The sequence below is a fragment of the Amphiprion ocellaris genome, chromosome 4 (assembly GCF_022539595.1).
Source record: "Amphiprion ocellaris isolate individual 3 ecotype Okinawa chromosome 4, ASM2253959v1, whole genome shotgun sequence".
NCBI classification, from domain to species: Eukaryota; Metazoa; Chordata; class Actinopteri; family Pomacentridae; genus Amphiprion; species Amphiprion ocellaris.
This window is the reverse complement of record NC_072769.1, coordinates 14,580,180-14,602,029: the sequence shown is the minus strand read 5'-3', so window position 1 is coordinate 14,602,029 and position 21,850 is coordinate 14,580,180. Positions and strand designations below refer to the sequence as shown.

At 39.7% G+C, this 21,850-nt stretch overlaps 1 protein-coding gene across 11 annotated transcripts in view; it reads right to left on the bottom strand.

The window, feature by feature from the left end:
- The window catches only part of adgrl3.1 (adhesion G protein-coupled receptor L3.1), a 117,057-nt gene that overhangs the window by 40,757 nt on the left and 54,450 nt on the right, over positions 1-21,850 (bottom strand). For all 11 annotated transcript variants that reach the window (XM_035952584.2, XM_023279696.3, XM_023279699.3 and 8 more), the window contains exons 6-8: positions 19,075-19,089; positions 17,155-17,943; positions 506-931 (exon numbers count right to left, since the gene is read on the bottom strand). In XM_035952584.2, coding sequence (XP_035808477.1) covers positions 506-931; positions 17,155-17,943; positions 19,075-19,089 — 1,230 coding nt within the window. The remainder of the gene's footprint in view (positions 1-505; positions 932-17,154; positions 17,944-19,074; positions 19,090-21,850) is intronic.

The window sequence follows — 21,850 nt, the reverse complement described above, 5'->3', positions numbered from 1 at the left end:
TTTGTACCTGTCTGTATTGTATATTTCACATCCTTAGCTTTTACTATTCCATCTACATGTACTCAAAACAATTATGTATTTAAGTTAATAATGTGCTCTATAATGTACTTTGGTCAGCATTCACCAATTTTAAAAGTGATCTGTACATATTTGACCTTTTTTAATATTATTATCTATTGTAAGCAGCAGGTGGTTACTTTAAGGATGAGATTTCACGTACAGCTCAATTTGATGCACTGCTTGTGAGCATAAAATACTATTTCCAAATTAAGATTGTCACCATAACGGCTTTTATTTTGGTATTTACTTGCAGTAATGGGAGTTTTATTTGAAAATGTTTAAATGTTTATAACATTTTGCTGCTAAACTACACAGAAAAAAAGAAAGCACTGAATAAGCAAACACAAAATACTAACATATAGCGTGAAGTTTTCACACATACTTTTATAATGTGTAATGGGTTATTGTAAATTCTGGTATGTATCTCCTTATGTAGCCTTCTTACCTAGTGTCCCTACAGGGCAGGGCTGTTTGGCTGTTTGGCCTTGCTGTGTCTGGGGCCACGATATGTCAGCCGTCACTCTGGGACTGCAGAAGTCTTGGGGAGGCAGGGCAGGGGGCTGCGGGGCCGCTGGAGGGGCCTGCACCGGAGGGGATCTTCCCCCAGCTTTCTGATTGGTGTCAGGAATCTGATTGGTGTCCGACGACGAACCTCCGGCGGGAACCAGGACGGGCTGACGGACCGTGGTGGTGGTTCGGTACCTCTGTCCAGGAGAGGTGGTGAGGAGAGGCCTCGGGGTGGTGTAGTATGGAGGTGAACGCGTGGTGGTGGCACGGCTGGTAGACGAAGAGGAGGAACCACCTCCCCCACCGATCGGACCCCCTCCTACGCCTCCTCGGTTAGGGGGCATCATTGGAGGTGGGCGATAATCTAACAAGAAAGGAGATACAGTTTATCAGACAGTTTAAATTCACAAAACTGCAGAGGCTCAGTTCTTAAATGAGGAGCCAGAATCCAAAATTTGCTGTGCAGATTCGGGAAGCCCAACATGATTGAAGTGCAGATGTGTTTATGAGCAGTATCTGTGAGGACATGGGTTCGAAGTTTATTCTGAGGATGAAAAATCTGAACAATTAAGTTGAAAGACCTGTAATCAAGCAAGCCATCTGCATTAGCACCAAGTTATGTGAGCAATGGCCTACAAGCGTAATCAATATGGTGACAAACACATTTGCAGGCACTCATTTACACAGCACTAAATAGTTGTGACAGGGAGTAGCTCATGTTTCTGATGACTTCCCCATGTTAGTGCTGCAGTCATAAACCTCATCTTTTTGGGGTTATACATTTCTCGCAAGTGCAGGACATGTTTTGAAACAATTCAACCGGCAACAATTAGATCTGAACAACTTGCATATGTGTGATATAAGCATCGGTGAATCTCCAAGCAAAGCCAATGATTTGTTTTCCCTGCAAAGGATGACCAGTCGTTCCTATGGGGTTGGCACACAGTAGTGCTTCTTTCTGCCTAACCTGGCAGAAAAAAAACATTCTTTCAGTATCATGCATGATTTATAACTGCATGACATCACGGGAGGCAGGAAGGCCACTTAAATGCATATGGCACACTCTTTTATTGTCAATATTTCATTGTAAAAAGGCTCAATTATTCACATCGACCCTGTTTAGGGGACAAAAATGAAGAATGAATGGATGAGGTGATGGGGAGAGAGAGAGCGATAAGCACAGGATGTGTTTGTGAAGTGTGAGTGGCCTTTTGTAAGAATATTATACAAGTGTTTCTCACTCCCGCTGCCACTTGAGTTAGCACAAATCAACACTGCAAAATTGAAAACGCAGTGCAAAGAAACAGATTTTCCCTTCTTTCCCTAATAACATGATTTTATTAGTTTTTAATGGTTTGGGGGTCATTAGGTGCAGCACTGCACACAGGTGAAGGCCGGTTTCTAACCCTGCATCTTTACTGTCACAAAGCACAGTAAAGACTATGCAACTGAGTATTTTTGAACAAATATGTAAATTATGCTCAAGAACATTCTTAAAGAAATTACAGACATCTGTGAATTAACTTTAAATCTACAGAAGAGATTGTGCATTATGTGAATTAGTTTGGCTCCAAACCATATTTTAAACACTTTCAAAACTTCATAATTTTGCACCTGGTTCTTTTATAGTCAACCACAACATTGCTATTATGCAAAATCAACACAGCACCATAAATATACTCTGCTTGCAGAGTATATATATATATATATCCTATCCTATATATATATATATATATATATATATATATATATATATATATATATATATATATATATATATATATATATATATATATATATATATATATATAAATATATATATATAATATTTCCCTGTTCTTCTCCATGCCATTTTCAACAGTGCTGTACAAAACACTCCTTTGACCTCTCAAAAATTCAGCTATCATTGCCTGTGAGTTGTGATAGCAAAAGTATGAAGCTGCTTTATCCAGCTTTTAGTCTTCTTGATTTCCTGATTTTCAGAAAAAAAAAAAAAAAAAAAAAAAGGAAAGCAGAGGCAATCGTGCTTCTCTTAGTGTGCCGCAGGCCATAACATGTACTACAAGGTGGGCATTAACATTGAAGGGTTACAGAGCTCCATCTCTCAATGGAGCATTTTATTGGAGAGAGGGATGTAATTGTATGAATTTAATGACCCAAAAATGGGGTCTCTATACAACTAAGCTACATTCTTAATTAAACTTTGAGGGAAATGTATTTTCTCCTGGTATCATTTCTTTGCCACATATTACCAATAGGTTTCTAATCAACGGTGCTTTCCAGCTCCTGTTCAGCCAACCCACCACATACTAGATAGGGTAGGACTTATCAACCTGGTTGAGGACAAGGAGGACAAGCTTTAAACATGTTGTAAAAGGATGTATTTTTATGGAGCTAAAAAAAGATACAGTACAGGTTGTCAGTGGAAAAAAAAAGAACCTGTCATTGAAAATAAATTATTCATCACTGAAAAAAAAAGTCATTGAAAAAATAAATTTTTTTCATTGAAATGAAATTACAATTTTCTGAGTATTTCTGAGTATTTCTGTGCTTTCAGATATAATTTTTATTTTTTTTTTAACACAAATTTTTTTTTTCACAATGTTTCAAAGTTCTGTTTTCAATGACAACGTTCTGTGTCTCTTTTGGCGTGGAGGGGACGAGCCTGAGGGGAGGGGCTCATTTTAGATATCATGTAGATTTGGGGAGCCGAGTGTCCCATGATGCATTTCGCACCAACCTGCGAAAAAGGCCCGAGGAGAAAACCTACAAAGGTAACAGAAGTTTTTTGTAAATATTACCGTTACTGTGACACAAAATAGGTAGTTTTAAAATTATTGTAGGCTTGAAAGTAGTTCTATAAACGTCAAATCTCTGATCAAATTATCAAGATAAAGCCTGCTTAATAAATTACTCAAACAATTTCGGAGATGTGAGTGTCCCAGTGAGACAGCCAGCAGGCATTATAAGCTATTCAGATGAGCAGGCAGTCGGTGGTCACAGTAGCCCAGTGAGAGGCCATATCTCAGCAGGACTTTTTAAAATCTGCCGCTGGCTTTGACGGCTCTATAGCAGTTAAACAGGGATATAAGTAGTTTTGCGAGTATCGGTCACACTTTGGCCTCACAGTGAAATTTTTTATTGTTCACGTGAAAATTGGTTTGAATGAGGTCAACGTTAATGTTCATAACTGTATATTGTTATTTAATGTTGTACTCGATCGCTGACTTTGTACTTCTGAATTATTATCTTGTCCTCATTACCTGTAGTACAACTTTGTTCTATTGAAAATAACATTTAAGCAATATTTTATTTGAGAGACAGCTGAAGAAACCCAGATATTGACTGCTGGAAGACTCCACAGACAAAACATCAGCATCCATCTGTGGACCTTCAGCATCTGGACCAGCACGATGCAGTTAATGAAAACTGAAGGCTGATCAGGAGGAGAAGCATAAAGTTTTTCAGCCGTGTATATGTTTAAGAGACTTAGCTCTGTTATAAAATTGATTCTCTTAAATTAATTTAAATAACTAAATATCTGTTCAACTGTATTCTAAACTCTAAAATTCTAAATTGTTTGATGTGAATTGTTGAAGCCAGAATAAAATTTTCCTCTAACATCAGACACTGCTTATGTTTGAAAAGCTTTCTGTTTTATTACTTGACAGGCAGAGGAAGAGCTCACCTATGGTTAGGTTCAGAGTAAAGCAGTTGACATGAAGCATTCTATTTACATCATTAATTAGAGTTGATGTACAGTCGTGGCACAGGTGAGGTCCTGGTAGCTACATTAATGTATAGTGATGTTTATGTAGACTATAAACCTCTGGATTTTTGAGGACAAACAGCAGCTCTGTATGTAGAATGTAGACCAATCTATTATAGTAATGTTAATAATGAAACTGTAAACCCATCCACCCTTGTTCATGAGGCATATTCAGATAAAACGTGGCATTATAGAACAGCCCTGCATCATGTGGTGTCCTCAGCGAGGTTTAGTAACTTTTCAGTAATTAGTTTGTTGTTGTCAATCCACTGATATAACTGAGAATAAGATGGTACAGTTCAACAGCGTTACAAACTACTGGTGTCAATAAATCAAGGCCTCTAAAACATTAAATAAAGATTGTATAACAATCTTAGAAACCTCAAAATATATACAAATGAATTATTTTCATATTAAAACATAAAAAGGCAGGGCTGCATTTGTCATGTCACCGACCAGCAGCTTCTGGACGATACTCCATGATATGCAAACAATATGTAAATGAGGCACTCATTGCCCCTCCCCTCAGACTCCTCCCCTCCACGTCAAAAGAGAGACAAGATGTCATTGAAAACAGAACTTTGAAACATGGTTAAAAAAACAGCTTTGAGTGTAAAAAAAACAAATTTGTCTCTGAAAGCACAGACATGAATAAAAACATTCTGATAATTGTAATTTCCTTTTCAATGACAAATGATTTTTTTTCCGATGACAAATTTTATTTTTTTAATTAAATTCTTTTTTTCCCCAATGATAACTTATACTGTCTCCATTTTAGCTCCATATGTTTTACCCCAAACCATGATATTTAGCATGATATCCTAAATCTAAAAAAGTAGTTTCGAGAATGTATTTCAAAAAGTAACTGAAAATGCAGTTTAGTTGTATAGAAATGTCATTTTTGGGGGAGACAGGGTAGGAAATGAAACATCTTCCTGCCATAACTACATGTATTTTTAGCTGCATGTTTTTGGTGTACTGTATATAGTCTTCATATTGTTAGATTATAATCAAAGACAACAATGTGTGCTTGATCTGAAGCCACTACATTTCTGTGAGGTCTGATTTGAGGTGCTTATAAAATTAGTTTCGACTTTCAACAGAGCAGAGTGAAGTGTGAGTGAAGTGTGACTGTGTGGGTGGCAGAAACGAGTGGGTGTTTGCATTATTTACTGTGAACCGAAGTCGTCCTTTCCGGTGGATTTTTAAGTTTAATTAAAGACGCTGTGCTTCTCTCCATCCTCCTGTCTCTCTCTCTCCCTCTCTCCCTCTCTGTCTGTCTGTCTGGTTGACTGACAGCCTTGTAGCATCCCACTCCTCCTGTACGTTCTGTTCTCTTCCTCCACAACTCAATGGAGTGTTTCCGTACCTAAACTGTGCTGCTCCCCATTCCTGAATCACTGCCGCCCTGCCTCATGCATTCTCCATGGAACATTGCCATCAATCATGCGTGGCAGCAGTGGCCTAGGGACTAGCTGTCAATCTGCGTGTGTTTGTGCGAGTGTGTGTACTTATGAAGCATAGAGCGAGTATGTGTGTGTGTGTGTGTGCGCCTATCAGGACTCAAACGGGAAGCTCCATTAGGGCCACTGCCACAACAATGGAAGAGTAATGGTGTGTACGTGTGTGTCTGAGGTTGATGTCTGCTGTCATTTGAGCACAGGCCAGAAAACACAGCGGCTGGCAGCTTGGGATGAGGTAACACGAAAGTCTGCAAGCATCACAGTCGAGGGGCTACAGCACTTCACTACCGATGCATCGCTATCTGTCTTCCTTCCCACTGCTGTTCCCCTGACATTTTGCACATGATTTTTTTGCTAAGTTATAACTTACTTTCTGACACATTTCTTTTACAGCATTCTACTAATTTCACATTTTAACACTATATGTCATGCCTTCTATTTTGTCCACCTTTACTTGCTCTGTTGGAGCATATTGGGTTAAAAAAAAAAAAGGGATTTTGTAATGTGATGAATTCATCACTTGCATCACTCAGGATGCTGTGAAAGAGGCTGTAGGGAACTACAGGAACATGACATAACAGGTTCATGAAACATTTATAGGAGAAAAGGGCTAGAGGTTGTACTCGTGGCGGCTGACATATCTCCCTGTGCTTAAGCTTAGGAAGCCATGAGTAAATGCACTATGACAACTTCATGATGTCAGCTAACCTAAATATTGTGCTCTTCGCCCAACACGATGCCACAAGAACAAGAAATTGAAAATACAGTCACGAACTCAGTGCAAGAAAATCACTTCAAGATTTTGCACTATATTTATTTACGCACTGAATATGTTTAAGGTGAAACATCATTTATCACCTTCCCTGCTTCATGCATTAGGAGTCATATGAAAATCATTCACATTATACTGCAAAAATGTCAAAAAAAAGATTCTTTAAAATAGTTTCAGTGAATTAGTGCAGTGCTGGCTTTCTTCTTTGAAAACAGGGTTCTACAGCAGCAGTAACTATTCTATTTATGTCTCTGCGATAAGCTGGAAATTAATATTACAACAGATGTGATTATTAGTTATATATCACAATATGACAAATGGAATAATTAGACTGATGGTCAATGAAATAAGCTATGAAGCAGAGTTCAGTGTTGGCTTTTACATTAGACAGAGCTCTTCAGATGGCTGATACTGACTTCCTTAAGCTTGAATTTTCTGAGACTTTAACTATAATTTCTTGAAATAATGGAATATATACACTACCAGTCAAAAGTTTGGACAGAGTTTCTCATTCAATGCTTTTTTATTTATTTGTATTTTTTTCTACACTGTAGATTAATACTGAAGATTAACACTTTTTTTAAAATTAAAACAACACAATTCCAAATGTATCCTGTTATAGTTTTGATTGTCAGAATTAATCTACAATGTAGAAAACAATTAAATAAAAACCAGTGAATGAGAAGGTGTGTCCAAACTTTTGACTGGTAGTGTATATATGCATGTATCATTGTAAATAATAACACAGTATGAGCATATCATCTTATATTAATACAATAAAACCTTTTAAATTGTATTGAGAAAATTTTATTTGATGAGGAAGCTTGAGTGATAAAAAAATGAAAACAAATGATTAGTTACCACCTTGTGTTATCTGTTGTTTTACTATATCAAAAATAAACATTCAATCTCAGTTTTTAAGCTAACATCAATGGAAACTGCTTCAAAAATCTAGACTTTCATTGAGAAAGTTCTATTCTATTCTATTCTATTCTATTCTATCCTGTTTGTTTTCCTGACCTGTAGCGAGCCCAGGGGAAGGTGAGACAATGGCAGGCTGGCAGTAAACTTGTTCCTGAAGTTGTCATCTGTCACCACACTGGAGGGGCCACAGAGATGCTGTCAGTCAGCCCCGGTTGCTCGCACATGATCATCTGACATGCAGACAGACATCGAGCGAGTGTGTGCGCGCATGACTGTGTGTGGCAATGTTTTTCTGCCTGTCTCTGCCTCCGCTCTGTTGCTGAGAATGCTCTTGTTGACTTCTCGCTTGGTAAACAGAGGGATCGTAAATTCACAACACAAAAGGTAGAAGGCAGGGAGGAGAGAGGAGAGGGAAAACGAACTTCCCCTGGCAAGTTTCCCACACCATCAGGAAAAAAATAAAACCAGCAGACAGACAGCCAGCGAGGAGGAAAAGTGAAACAGAAGCAAAGTGAAGAGGGATTTGAATTAAGACAGAAGTTCTCACAGAATTGCGTTGGAGTGTCTATTATACTTCTTAATATGCGAGATGATTACTTCTTGCAGTTTGCTTAAAAGTTATTGCCTCTTGCGTCTATGCATACGCACACATGCACACACTGCTCTGAACAGCAGGGAGGGATGGATCCAGAGGGGTAGAAGCACAATGATAAGCTGACTGGAGGGCACAAAGCTTTCTAGGCTGGATCGTAGCACACACACTGAATGGGGCTGTATACTGCGATAACGCACTACCCCTATGGCTGGAGAGCACACACACATACACACACACACACACTTGTACAGACACATTACTTTTGGCTTACACATACACACACATGTACGTTTCACTCACTTGTGCGCTACGCAATACGCACACAGAGCTTGTGGCGAGTGTCTCAAGCCTGCTGATAAGACAGAACGCAGCACTTCAAAGCAGTGATACTTTAAGATAAAAAACAACCTCAAACTAACAGAGCCTCCCTAAAAAATGGCTGCCAGGCAGCGCCACGTTCCACCGCTAATGTTTCACATACAGACACATCCCTGCTCAGCCCTGCCGGCTTACCAGTTGCATAATCATGTCATTGCTCTGCTGAGGATGGAGACACCTGCAGCAAGTTTGCCAATTACATGCTTCTTTTCTTAATCAGGGGAAGTTCCCTTGTTCAAAGCAAAAAGCTAATGGGAACAGCCAAATTTCAACTTTGTTTCGTGGGTGGTGTTGTTTTTCTGTTTTATAATTTAAGGATTCATCAGCATGTTTCCTTAAAGGCTGGATGGTGGCATCTCCAAATGCAGAAATGCAGTGTGTTTATATTAATTCTGTGAGGACAACTGATAAAAATACATGGAAAGAATCCATCAAAATCTATTAATTTGTTGGAATGAGATGTGAAGTGATCTGGGAAAATGAGCTGCACACAAACATTTGTGGTTGATTTTGAGCTAGAAAACTGATTAGGAAAAGTATACAAACTGAATAAAGCAGCAGTTCGGTACAAGGGCTGAGGGAATTCTCCACAGGATGAATGCTCTTGTATTTGCTTTGATAAAGTTTTCTATATTGACTTATGTAAGTTAATATTCTAAAAATGCTTGGAACCAGCGGCCAAACTGTGATTTTTTTTTTTGTCACTTCTAACTACTTTAACAGTGTCTCTATACAACACAACAAAAAAGGGAAATTTCAGGAAACTTTCAAAACTTTCAGAGTCCTGAAGCCTCTAGGAAGTGACTTTCAATTTTTTGCAACACAATTTATTACTATGGCCCATCACATAGAAATTCAGATTTTATTCCCTTTTTCGGCCTGCACATTTTCTATATTTCAAATACAAAAACTGACAAGAATACAGCTACAGTGACATGCTCTGCTAGCTGCTCTATTTCTATTTACTTCCTGCTAGGCGGTGGGTTTCCCTTCTACCCTATTGTCCTGGCTAGGCCTGCTTAAATTGGCATGTGCTGTTTGGCAGCGGAGAAGCAGAGCCAAGGCCAAACGCACGCAGAGTGCCTGGCTGGGGCTATCCAATCGATAAGGACAGACTGCAGGCAAGGAACAGGTGCTGCAGACTCTCTGAAGCAGAGTTCCGTCTCTGCTAAGACGGCAGTGTCGTAATCTATTTGGGGAAGAGGGAGATCGGCAGGAAGGGAGAAGGCGGAAGAACAGGTGATAGATGCAGGTGGAGAAGACAAAGAAGAATAGGGCAAACGTGGGAGTGCAGACTGAGGTGTGAAACATACTATATATTCATGTCACTGCGTTGCATAATAATGTTTACTGGTATACAGGATTGTGGCACCATAGGAATTTTTATTATATGTATTTTGTTTTAATGAGACTCAGTTTCCATGTAACAATGTGACTTTGATCTTTATAATTTAAGGAATTATATTCAATAGAATATGCATAACATGTTTTCATTCTAGGATTAACATTTTGATGATTGCTTTTTACTTTTTTATGTAATGCTCTCTCAAAATATGGGGGAATAAGCAATCAAAGCTTTCCACCCTGTAAACAATCATAAAACACACTAAATAAATCTGCCTTCATTTTGACAGAGCAGAATCATCTCAAGTGGTGTGAGCAGCTCAAGGACCCAACACACACACACACAGCTTGGTTTAACAGGCCTGAAAACGCGCCGAGGTTTAGTCTAATCAGTGATCTGGTGAAAGAGGGTCTCCACTTCAACCATTAACTCTTGTTATTCTCTCCACTTTAGCCCGTTTCCAACATTTCCTGCACTGCTCAGCACTGCTGCCTGATTGCAATCTGGTGTCAAGGAAGAGAAAAGGGAGGGGAGGGAGGAGGTGGGTGAGGATGAAGTAAATACTTGGAGAGGGGGGTAAAGACAATAGATACTCCATGCTTGACTTCCTTAGGAAATGGAACTCTGTGATTCTGGCCATTAAGAGTTCAAAGGTGAACCTTTAAATTATTGTAACCTGACAGACATTGTAACCTGGAGCTAAAGGTTTCTCTAGATAACTGTGTATTTAATAGGCTACAACAGAGCTCCAGTGTTTGATTACTGTCCAAATAAAACTGACTATGTCCTTCTCACACTTTAAATATTTGATTGTCATGAGTGTTTGGGTAATAAAGTTTAGTGTTTAGAAAGATTTTGTTTGTTGGTTAAAATGGTGATAAAGGAAGTAGAATTTTTACATTTTTACACAAAAATGAAAATACACTCAAATTCTCAACTTAATGAAGAGAAAAAATTTAACACCACTTGTATTTTTTTCAAAAATTTTCTATTTAATATTTCCTTTTTTATCTTTAGCTATTGTTAAGAAGTCAAGTTTGACTTTATTTGGCTATATTTTTCACTATGGACAACTGTTTTGTATGGAATTGTTGGAAAAGTGAGTTTATCTAAATTATCTTGGGTTTGTGGTTGAAGTTGAGCAATAGAATTGATTATTTAAAGTATACGAATTACTACAGCAAAAGTTATTGTGCAAGGGCAGAAATAATCTTCTACAGGATAAATGCTCTTATCTAATTTGTTGTGATAAAGTTTAAAGTTCTATATTGACTTTTAATCCACTAGTTTATTCTAAAAATGTTGGATACCACCTTTCAAATTGTGATGTTTTTTTTTGCCACCTTCTGACTAAATTTCTTTAACAGTGTCTCATTATGTGAAAAAAAATCCTCCAGGGTAACTTTAGGAAACTTTCAGAATGATATATTTTTCTTTTAACGCTAATTTCAGCGTGCTGGTTATCCTGCAGAATTTGCAATCTGTCTCATTTGAACTTAAGACCTTAAGTAGATCATCACCTTAAAGAGCAGTGAGATAGCACCAGGAGGAGAATCTGTGGTAATCCATCTTGAGAATGGGAGAATTTGCACCAAGAAGAAGGAACAAAGGGAAAAGGGGTAGCAAAAGATAATGACAAGAAAGAGAAGAAGTAAATCAAAGGTAGAAAAGGCATTGCGTACAAGTTAGTATCTTCTCCGTTTTAGTCGTGTTTGCACCTCCTATCCCGAAGATGCGGATAACATGAATAATTTTGCAACTTCGTTGGGAAAACTTTCTAAAGTGTGGCAAGGCAGACTGGAGGTGATAAATTATTCAAATGTTTCATCGGAGCCATGCCGCTTGCGTAGGGCAAGCCTCTATAATATGCATGTAAGAAGACATGATGAAACAACTTCATAAACAGTAGAGAATGAGAGAGCGTTTGGGGACTGTGGGGTGGGAGACAGGGGTGATGCAGAGACAAGTGACTTTGACTCTGACTTTACATAGGCATTCACTAGGTCTATAATATATACATCTAAGGACATTCGATGAAATGGCCTTGTGTGATGTGGGAAAGGGTTGGGAGCAGAAAGGAGGCCAGATTAGGCGGGAGATAAGGACAACGAAAAGAAAAAAAACTGTTAAAAGGAAAGATGTATGAGGAAGAAAGAGGAAATATCGAGATTCCTGCCATTGTGAGTGTATGTGTTTATGTGAGAGACAGGGAGAGAAAGAATAGGGATTTAACAGACAAAAAAGAAACACAAACAGACATGGGAAACAATAAATGCAGAGAGGCAGTTCACTTTCTTGTTAAGTACCAAGGGAGAAAGAATATGCATTTCAAAAAGATAATTTTCCTGCTGCATGTTGCATTAATGCCGCTATAGAATACATGGAAGAGAACCTTTATATTATCTGTTAGCCCAAGGTGAACTAAGCCTGCTGCACTTATTTCTCCCTCGCTATGTTTCATTTCTTATGTTTAAAAAAAACCCCTTGTGATATACTATAAAAGGTTAGGCATTTTTCAATACCAGGGTCAATCCAGTCTTTCAATATGTTATACTTTGAGGGCTATAAACACTTTTCTCTAAACCCTTTTTTGTTTGTTTATACAAAAAAGCCAACAGCACCAACATTAGGCTTGGCAGGTAAGGAATGAAATGAATAGGCCTATATCTGATTGAGGTACAAACTGTAATGTCATAAAATAAAATGTTGAGATGTGATACAAATTTCTACTGTACATTAGCAAAGGATGTGCATTTGAAATAAAGAAATGGGAAATTTTATTTGACTCAAGTATCTTTTGTTATCTCAGTCTTGTATTTCTGCACATTTCAAGTTGCATCCACTACAGAGCAAAAATAAAAGTTACATGGGAAAAAAGGAGGATAACAAAAGACAAATGATTTGAGACTGGACAAATCAACAACTACATTTACTTGAGTAGAAGCTGGTAAGTCTGTGGCTGCTGCAGGGCAAAGCTCAATGTCCAGGGTGGACTCTCAGCACTCAGCCGACACCAGGCTGTGACAGATAGTGTACAACTAGGCTATGTGTGGATTGAGCAGCGCATAAACGCACAACTACAAAAGAAACGATGTTGTCATTATGGGGTTCGGGGATAGCATTACTTTTGCAAAGGTAAAGAAAGCACTGGATTTAATTAATGTCTAAGTTGATGCAGCACCTGGTGGGCGGCTAAATAACCCAAAGCAAACACACACACATTGGTGCGTGGTTAAAAGGTGCACAGTGCACTAGCTATTGGTGGTTATGGACCCTACAGCTGTGACTTCTACATTTCTGCTGTTTTTTACTGTCAATAGTGAACTGCTGTGACTGCAAGCATGTTTATTCTCCAAAATGTTTTTAACTTTGAGAACAGCGGTACAGGGAAGCGGAATATACTGATGAGTGGAAGATGATCCTTTGGGAGGACTGAGGAGGAGACGCTGCAGTGTTCGCTCAACCAGGTGAGTGCAACAACAAATCTGTAATATCCCCGTCCGGAGGAGAAGGTCATCAACCGCTGCCTTTCAGCATAGCAGCACTCCAACGCTGTGCTGGACCCCTGTGTGCTCGAACAGTGCAAGGTGAAGGATTCAGTGGTGTCTAGCAGTGAGGTTGTAGATTGCAATCAACTCACCCTCCCCTTTCCAAGCATGTACCAGAACCTACGGTGGCCGCTAAAAACGCTAAGGTTATCGTTTCGGTTAGCTCTGGGCTACTGTAGAAACGTGGCAGTGCAACATGGCTGATTCTATGGAATAGGTCCTGCTCCCTCTGTAGATTTAAAAGCTTATTTTAAGGCAATAAAAACACAGCTATTGTTATTTTCAGATGATAAACGTAATTATGATTATTATATTCCATTTCTGTCAATAAATCCCTCTATATCCCACACACTTAACCTTTAACAGTTGTTGTGGAATTTCTCATTTATATAGCTCTGTGTTTCTTGCTTTTGTGATGCTTTATTTTACTGATAATTCTGTAATATGCAGCAGGTTATATGTAGCTTGAAATGTGTTATTTGAGCCTAAATTACTTATGGACTTTTATTTGTTCATCAGTTTTATTTAATTCTTTGAATTGTGTCCTCTTTTCTGTTTAATTCTGATGTTACGAAGACAAACACACAAACATTTGTGGTTTCTAATCACGTGTCAATAGAGGACAAAAATGTCCGTCTATAGAAATAGAATTGAAGGATTTTATTGTTGGTTTGGACGTAAGGTCTTGGTGGGATTCTCAATGATAACGATGATCCTGAACACAAGGAGATCATGATCATAATGTAACATTTTTCTTTAAGCATATCTGCTTTAAAAAGTAACAAGTAATCGATACTCAGGGTACATTTTAACTGGTTTACCTTTAACTTTTACTTGAATAAATGTAGATACGAAGTATTTTTTTCTCAAGTGCCATATTACACTGTTGTGAAATTTCTTTAAAGCACTATTACTAGTACTAGTTTTCCAGCACCCTTTTCATCCCTGGCTGGCAAATACTCGAGTGTGCCAAAGTGACTGTGTTCACATTCATATGTGTGTTCTGAAACCACACAGTATAAGTGTTTCAGAGTGAACTCTTTTCAACCGTTTGCCTTTGTTATCCAGCCGGACAGACACAACAAAGTAATCGGTGCTCTCTTTGTTGTACCCCAATTACACTCAGCCCTCAGTGGCCTACCTCATCCTTCCCATAGACCATGGCCCATTTCCTGTCTCATTTTATATCTTAAGAAGTCCATATGAGCTGAAACAAAAACAGCATGTGCATTAAGCTACATCAGTAATGAGTGGAAACCCTCTGAATGGCCCCTTTCCTTGGTCTGTTTCCTGAACTGACTGAGAAAAAGAAAAGCAAAAAAACACACACTAGAGCTGGAACATTGCAGGTTTGACTTTAGTAACTTTACAGTATGCTTCATACATTTATAGTTAAACTGAAGTGAACAAGGAGCCTCTTTTCTCTGAGCCTCTTCATCGAAAAGAGCAAAAAATTGTGTCATGATGCAACTAAAGACAACCTGATCCACATTCACACAGTGAATCGACTAGTCGGCTTATTTTCCGAAGAATGAGAAAATCATGCAGTTAAAGTAGTTAATTTATTCCTTGTCTTCATTGAGTGAGGGAGCGGAGCGAGGACGAGAGTAAAAGAGCGAAGCAGCATTGATTGTATGTATTTATCTCCCGTTGGTCAGCAGTCTGGCTTGTTGCTGTGGACTGGAGGTCATTCTCCACATTGAATCCCCATTGATCTCCTCTTTAGAGCCTCCTGAGACACCAAGAGCTCCATTATGAGAGTGATCACACTCTCATGCGTCCACCAATAAACACATATGCGCACTCATGAATAGAGGATCACAAACTCATGTTGCTGTAAATATATCAGCGCAAGAGCATGCACATCATTATGCACGTGTAAACACACACATGCCCATTTTTATAGCATGGTCTCCCTGTGCATGTGCGAGCGCGCACACACACAAACGCACGCACGCACACTAATCGGTAGAAACCAAGTTTAATGCTGCCTCTCTCTATAATTTCTTGTACTGCGCCTCCTAACTGCATGTAAGAGCATGCTTTAATTCAGACATCATTTAATAAGACACGCAGCCAGACTGCCTTGACCACTCCATAGAAAGGTGCTGAAAGGCAATTACGCTGGGCAAATAGCCCTTCAGGCTCCAGGGGCCTAAGCCCTTCCATCCAGAGCAAAGAGCGAGAGGAGGGTGGACTCTAACCTCACACCAGAGTTGCAAGAGAGTCACTCTGGGGTAGACAGTATTCTTAGCTATTCCAACAGGACATAACACTGCTGTGCACTTTTGTTGATACAAATGAGTCATCCTGCAAAACACAATTCATGACCCTTTCTGGGTTAGAGACTGTACTTTATATTTCATACTTGAACCTTCATCTGACCTGATTTCCTGATTCATACATGACCATCCCTGCGTAAAGGGTCACTTTACCCTCATTAGTCTAGCTTTCCTACTTAACCTCAGCGGTATTTAATAATATTTTTCGGATTTCCATTGATTAGATTTCTGAAACTGACCAATCACAAGAATGAATTTGTGGTACTTAAAGGATTCACAAGCTGCACATGTGTACGGCGGATTGATTAAAGCTTTTGGCTAAAAACAGGTGACTGGTGGCTCTGACTGGAATAAAAATGTCACAAGAGCAGTGAGACTGAACCAAAACAGCAAAGTTGTGGGCCACTAAATCCAAAGAATGAGCTGAAGTGTGCTGTCAGACTCATATCTGAGGTTTTGTCACAACAAATGGCTCCTGTCACATTACATGTAGTCATTAGATCTATTGTTGCTATAAAAGTATCAATCAGTGTAGCTTTTAAAAAAAAAAATACATTGCAAGATCTCACTGTCGACTGTTCTAATTGGAAGTGCTTTGTATGGAAAACATTCACCCATAAAATCATTGATGGTTTGTTTTGTGTTGTGCTTTAGCATTTCTATATATTGGAAAGCAGATTTGCATATTTCAAGGCACTTTGAACAGTAACAACTCTGGACAGCAGACTGGAATGAATGCAAATGTCAAACACAGGTGAAGCATCTTTAGATTGGCATCATCTGTAAGGATGAAAATGGTATCGTCATGTCCTCCCTCCAGACATTCCTGGCTCCATTCACAAGAAATGCATTATGGTGTGTTAAGCAGCTGGGGGAAACTAAAGAGAAAGCTGGCAAGTGGTGCAGTAAACGGCAAGAGGCATTTACAGTGTGTAAGGCTCAGTATAACATCATCTGAGATATTCTTCTAAAGGCAGAGATCAAGGCAGCCCTTATGATGTCTTTCTCATTTCCATAAATAGCAACTCTGTTGACATCTACAAATTTCAGTGACACTGGTATATTCAGGACCAGGCGTAAAAGTATTCTGGAGGTTCTTTTTTTATTTTTTGACTTCTAAAAACATGCAGATATCACGGGTGGAGTGATGAGGGAACAGTCATAATTGAGAACCATGACAGCACAGATGGTGCTTTTTCTTTTTCTTCCTCTTGTAGTAATTTTTCAGAATTAAATATTGGAGGAAGATTAGTGCCTGTAAGTATTCCTTATGTCACAAGAACAATCAGGGGAAAAAAAGCATTTATCATTAAAATGATTATTAAGAGGATTATAAATACGCAAAGGTATTTCATGTGTTTTTGAAAAATCACAACACAGCCAGTCTAATACATTTAGGAGGGAATAGTTCTTGAACTAGCATAATGCTCTTCATATTATACTCTGAAAATCATGACTGAAAAACAATGAGAGGAGGAAGAGGTGGGGAGGAGTTATTGTGTTGGACCTACCGTTGTTGCCGAAGTCCAGCGAGTACTTGACCACGTGGTAGTTATTCCACACGTACAGCAGGTTGTCTCTCGGGTTGTAATCCACTGCAGCGATGTACTGGTAGGAATTAGGGAATGGTATGTTAACCGTCATTTCCTTGCCCTTATCAGTGTTGTACATGTAGTCAATCTTGTTCCCCGTCCCTTCGTTGTCATCATCTTCATACACGGTTTTGACAACGTACAGGACTCCACAGATCATGAAGGCATTGGATGCAGAGCGTTTGTCATAGCTGGTGTCCCAGGAGCCTTCGATGCGCAGGGTGTATGGGTTGAGCTGGCTCACCACAATGCGTCCGTTGTTCTGCTCTGTGGCATAGATCACCCACAGTCCATTCTCATCCACTGCCAGGTCGATGTCAGATTTGCCCCCCCAGCGATACGGTGAGGTGTCGTGGTAGTTGGCGTTGGCAATAATTGCCTCGCCACTTTTGATGCGTGTGCGCAGGTCAAACTTTACAATGTTGCGTGTGCGCTCCTTGTTGAAGAACAGTGCGCCGTCGTACACAACAAAACCAGTCCCATCCACACGGTGGGGCAGTTTGTACGTGGTGGTGGGACGGCCTGCGATGAAGTCCTCCTTTGACGAATACTCTGTGAGTGTGTCTGTGCGGTATGGTGTCCAGGGCATGTAGTAAATCTTATCAGAGGCCTGCAGAGGGTCTTTGCACCACGCACCAGACTGGTGGTCTGACTCAAAGAGATGTTCACTTTGGTATACTCCCCGCAGAATGCCAGGACAGAGAAATACTGAGGAACAAATGACAACATTTTCACATTAGATCCATTTTTGTGCACTTGATGTAAAATGCCAACTACTCTCTGTAGAATTTCTGACAGTGCCGGTGAGATGTTTGCCTCTTTTTGTAAATGTTCATAAATAATTGAACACTGTGTTTTAACACAACCTTAACCACCAGTGAATGACGATGACATGATAGGCTTACTGTGTTGTGATTTGGATGTTGTAGAGTCACTGTCACTCTTAAGCACAGCAACAGTATGCTTTCTATTCAACAGATAATATCCTGCTCTCACAGCTAAGAGATGAAGAGAAAATGGCACATTTTGTTCTACTTCCACACTTTCCCTCTATTCCCAGTTCTCCCTCCCTCCTCAGCTCCTCATTAGTCTCACAGCTCTTTCTTCCTTTCCCTCCCTTTCTATTTCTGTCAGGAACAACCACCTGTAGAATCGAACACATCTTTTATTGTCTGCTGTTTCGGCAGTTGTTCCAATAATTCTTTTCCCACCCCATGCTCAGTATTCCCATCTTGGAATACTGGGGTCATGTTTTATGAGGGATGTGGGAGATGTAGTAAATTCTGGGAAGCCAGAGCGACCAAAGTCATAGGAACCTCTGTAATTTAACAGGAATGCCGTCGCATACACACACATCTACGCAGCAGACGTTCCAGATGTGCACTGTGGTTTTCCCATTCTTCTCAATAATATAATTCAAGATGCGACACAAAAGCCTGGGAATATTGATTGAATTTTCATTGGTTATTCAAAGCACTGGCATCACTCACATATCATGGGGAAGCATTTGAAGTATTAAATGTCAATGTAATTCTGTGTTCATTGGCTCATCATAAAAATGTGCTCGACCCATGGAGAGTTTGTTAAGTGACATTCTACACAATGCCGCGGAATAATATGGGGCTAGAGTGTGTCTAATGAGAAGCAGTGTTTTCAAATTGCCTCTATATGCTGAGATCAAGCTGTCGTAATATAGCAGCGATGACTTTGAAAAGGATGTCATGCTGCAACAGGGTATAAAAGGCTTCAGGTGCTGGCATCAAAAAATTACGCCCAATTCCAGATTTTGAGCACGTGTGCATGCGTGAATGCGGGGATGTGCTTGTTCCACAGACTTACCTTTTTGTTCTACTTCTGCAACGGCCACAGGCAAAAGATTTGAAGAGAAAAAAGAGAGAACAAGAGAGAGAGAGAAAGAGAGAGATAGAGACAAGAGACAAAAATAGATTAATGATGCAATAATAAGGAAATCATGATAATACAATCTCAGATCTCCATAATCGTCCTCATATTTCATCCTAACCTTGTGAGAGTGCCAGGATGCTCTCCATGTGTGATTGGTAATAACATTACATAAGCGTCTGAGGAGACTATGCTGCAACCGGGAAGCTATTTGACAGTACCGCATCTCACATATGTTGCACACGCACATATGGGGGAGCAGACACACACATGACATGCAGACATGAAAAGAGGGAGAGGGGCACGGAGGGAAAACAGACAAGAGCATGACGCAACATGTGCAAACACACAAATGATCATAATGTCCGTGGTCGTCCTACAGCAAGTGCAGGAATAAAAACACAGCATTATAAAATGACCTGAGATAATGAGTTCTTTAATGTATGCTAATAGCAACAGAGCAATGAAAACCAGAAAATTGATTTGATTAGTGGGATTGCATTTCAATGGACCAGCCAAAACTGCCACATTAAAATGCTTTCTGATGCAGTGTGCAAGCCAATGCTTTGTGTATGCCATGTAATCTGTGTGACTGTGTGTATGAGTGTGCAAGCATCTGCGTGTGGAGGCAGGAGCATACTGAATGCACTGGTTCGCTTCAACCCAAAACACCAATTCCCTGTCTATTATATTCAAACCGCTATCCTTAGAGCTTCAGCAAAGGGTTGTTCATGTCGCCCTGCAATGAAATGTGCACACTTGCTTGAAACCTCTTAAACATATGAATTTCATTCCACCTTAGTCCCTGGGGGACTGAGTGGAATGTGAACACGGCAGAAACCTAATCCTGCAGGCTGTGCCCTTGTGTCTTTCAAGACTGTTAGAGACCTGCTGAATGGAACTAGTCCCCAGAGAAGGAAGGAGGGGAGGAAAGGGGAGGGAGAATAGGAGGAGAGGAGAGGAGAGGAGAGGAGAGGAGAGGAGAGGAGAGGAGAGGAGAGGAGAGGAGAGGAGAGGAGAGGAGAGGAGAGGAGAGGAGAGGAGAGGAGAGGAGAGGAGAGGAGAGGAGAGGAGAGGAAGGCAGCAGAGCCCTCAAATTCAAAAAACATTTGGAAGAACTTCCGGATAGCGCATGTTTAAATATAGCACAAGTACACTACATATTGCACAGCACATGCATAAATTCTTTAAAATATTAAAGCCAAGACTCATCACCAGCCACAAGAAATACAGAAACATGCGTGACACACATGCACACGGACGCACACACAAGTAACCATTAAATCCGAGGCTCATGAAAAATGCATGGTAACTGGTGCAGCTTAGCACAACTCCCGATAAATAAGCAATCTCTGGAAGAAGATCGTGTTAAACCTAAAACAAGTGTGTATATGCACGTGTGCACATGCGCTTGTGTGAGTGTGTCATTACGAGTTAAGATATAAAATGGTTCACCACAAGTAAGCAGCTCCCTTGTGAGAAAAGCTGGGAAAGCAAGCAGATAGTCTGTCTATGAAGAGGGGAGTGTGCGATGGAACGACACATGAAAGTACTAAAGGCAAGCACACTAATGCAGTGTATAAACAGTACATAGAGACACATTGTGGTTGAGAAGACAGGGATTAATGACACCAAACAACAAGCCCCTCACAGTACCTGAGGCTCTCATACAGCCTCGCAGACACAGAGGCAAGAACATGCGGAGTTCAAGGTTGCCCACAACTAATAGATTTCAAATGAAAAAGTGTGGCGGCAACAAGTACCAAATGGCACACAAAATGTCAAACAAATGTCATTCAATTTGTACTGCTGCTCATTGTTTCCCTAGATTAATGGACATCTCTGGTGGTGAACTCTGTGTCGGACTTTTCTTTTTTTGTTCAGGCATCATTGTTTTGATTTCCAGGATGAAAGTAAGAAATGCAAGTTTTTCACAAATCAGTCATTAATTTTTCAGTGCGCAGGATTTAACAGAGTGAATATAGGTTGGCACTGGTTGGATATTTGTTGAAACCTCAAGGTGTTGTCAAGGGTAGTTCAAGCATGCAGGATGATGCAAGAAATGACAAGTCCTTTGTGCTACGGCTAATTCAGCCGCTGAGTGTGGCTAGAAGAAGAAGGGAAAAAACATGGACTGACAACTTGCCAGAAAATGTCCTTGTTTCCAAGAAAACGTCAACAAGAAAGCATTTTCTCTCAATCTCTTTCTCAGTGTTATTCATAACTAAATTCTGCAAAGGTAGTGGCATGTTTGTATCTATCCAATATCTTTGACTGATCATTCACAAAACCACTTAGAAAGCACTATTGAATAGTTGGCTATGCAGCTACAGAAAAAACCCCTAACATTTCTGCTCATTTATTCCTAGAATGGCTTTGGATGAATATTAGAAAACAATAGCAGCAGAATGGCACTAAAATTAGTGCTGTTTTCGGAGGATGTGTCGCCTGTCTGGTTTAAATCATCTAATTATTCACTGATATCTGCAGTAGAATCTGCTAAATTGAGAAAAAAATTAAAATCTGTAATCACACCAACTGCTCTTATTTTGTACCTTGGACACCTTCTGTGTTTTTTTTTTTCTTTCTCACACACACACACCTACACATGCACACACATACAGAGGCAATGTTAACCTGAGTGTGCTGCGGTGTAAAGATAATTAGCATTTTTATTGAAAACGTATGGTTTATTAAGGAGGTATTCGTCTAG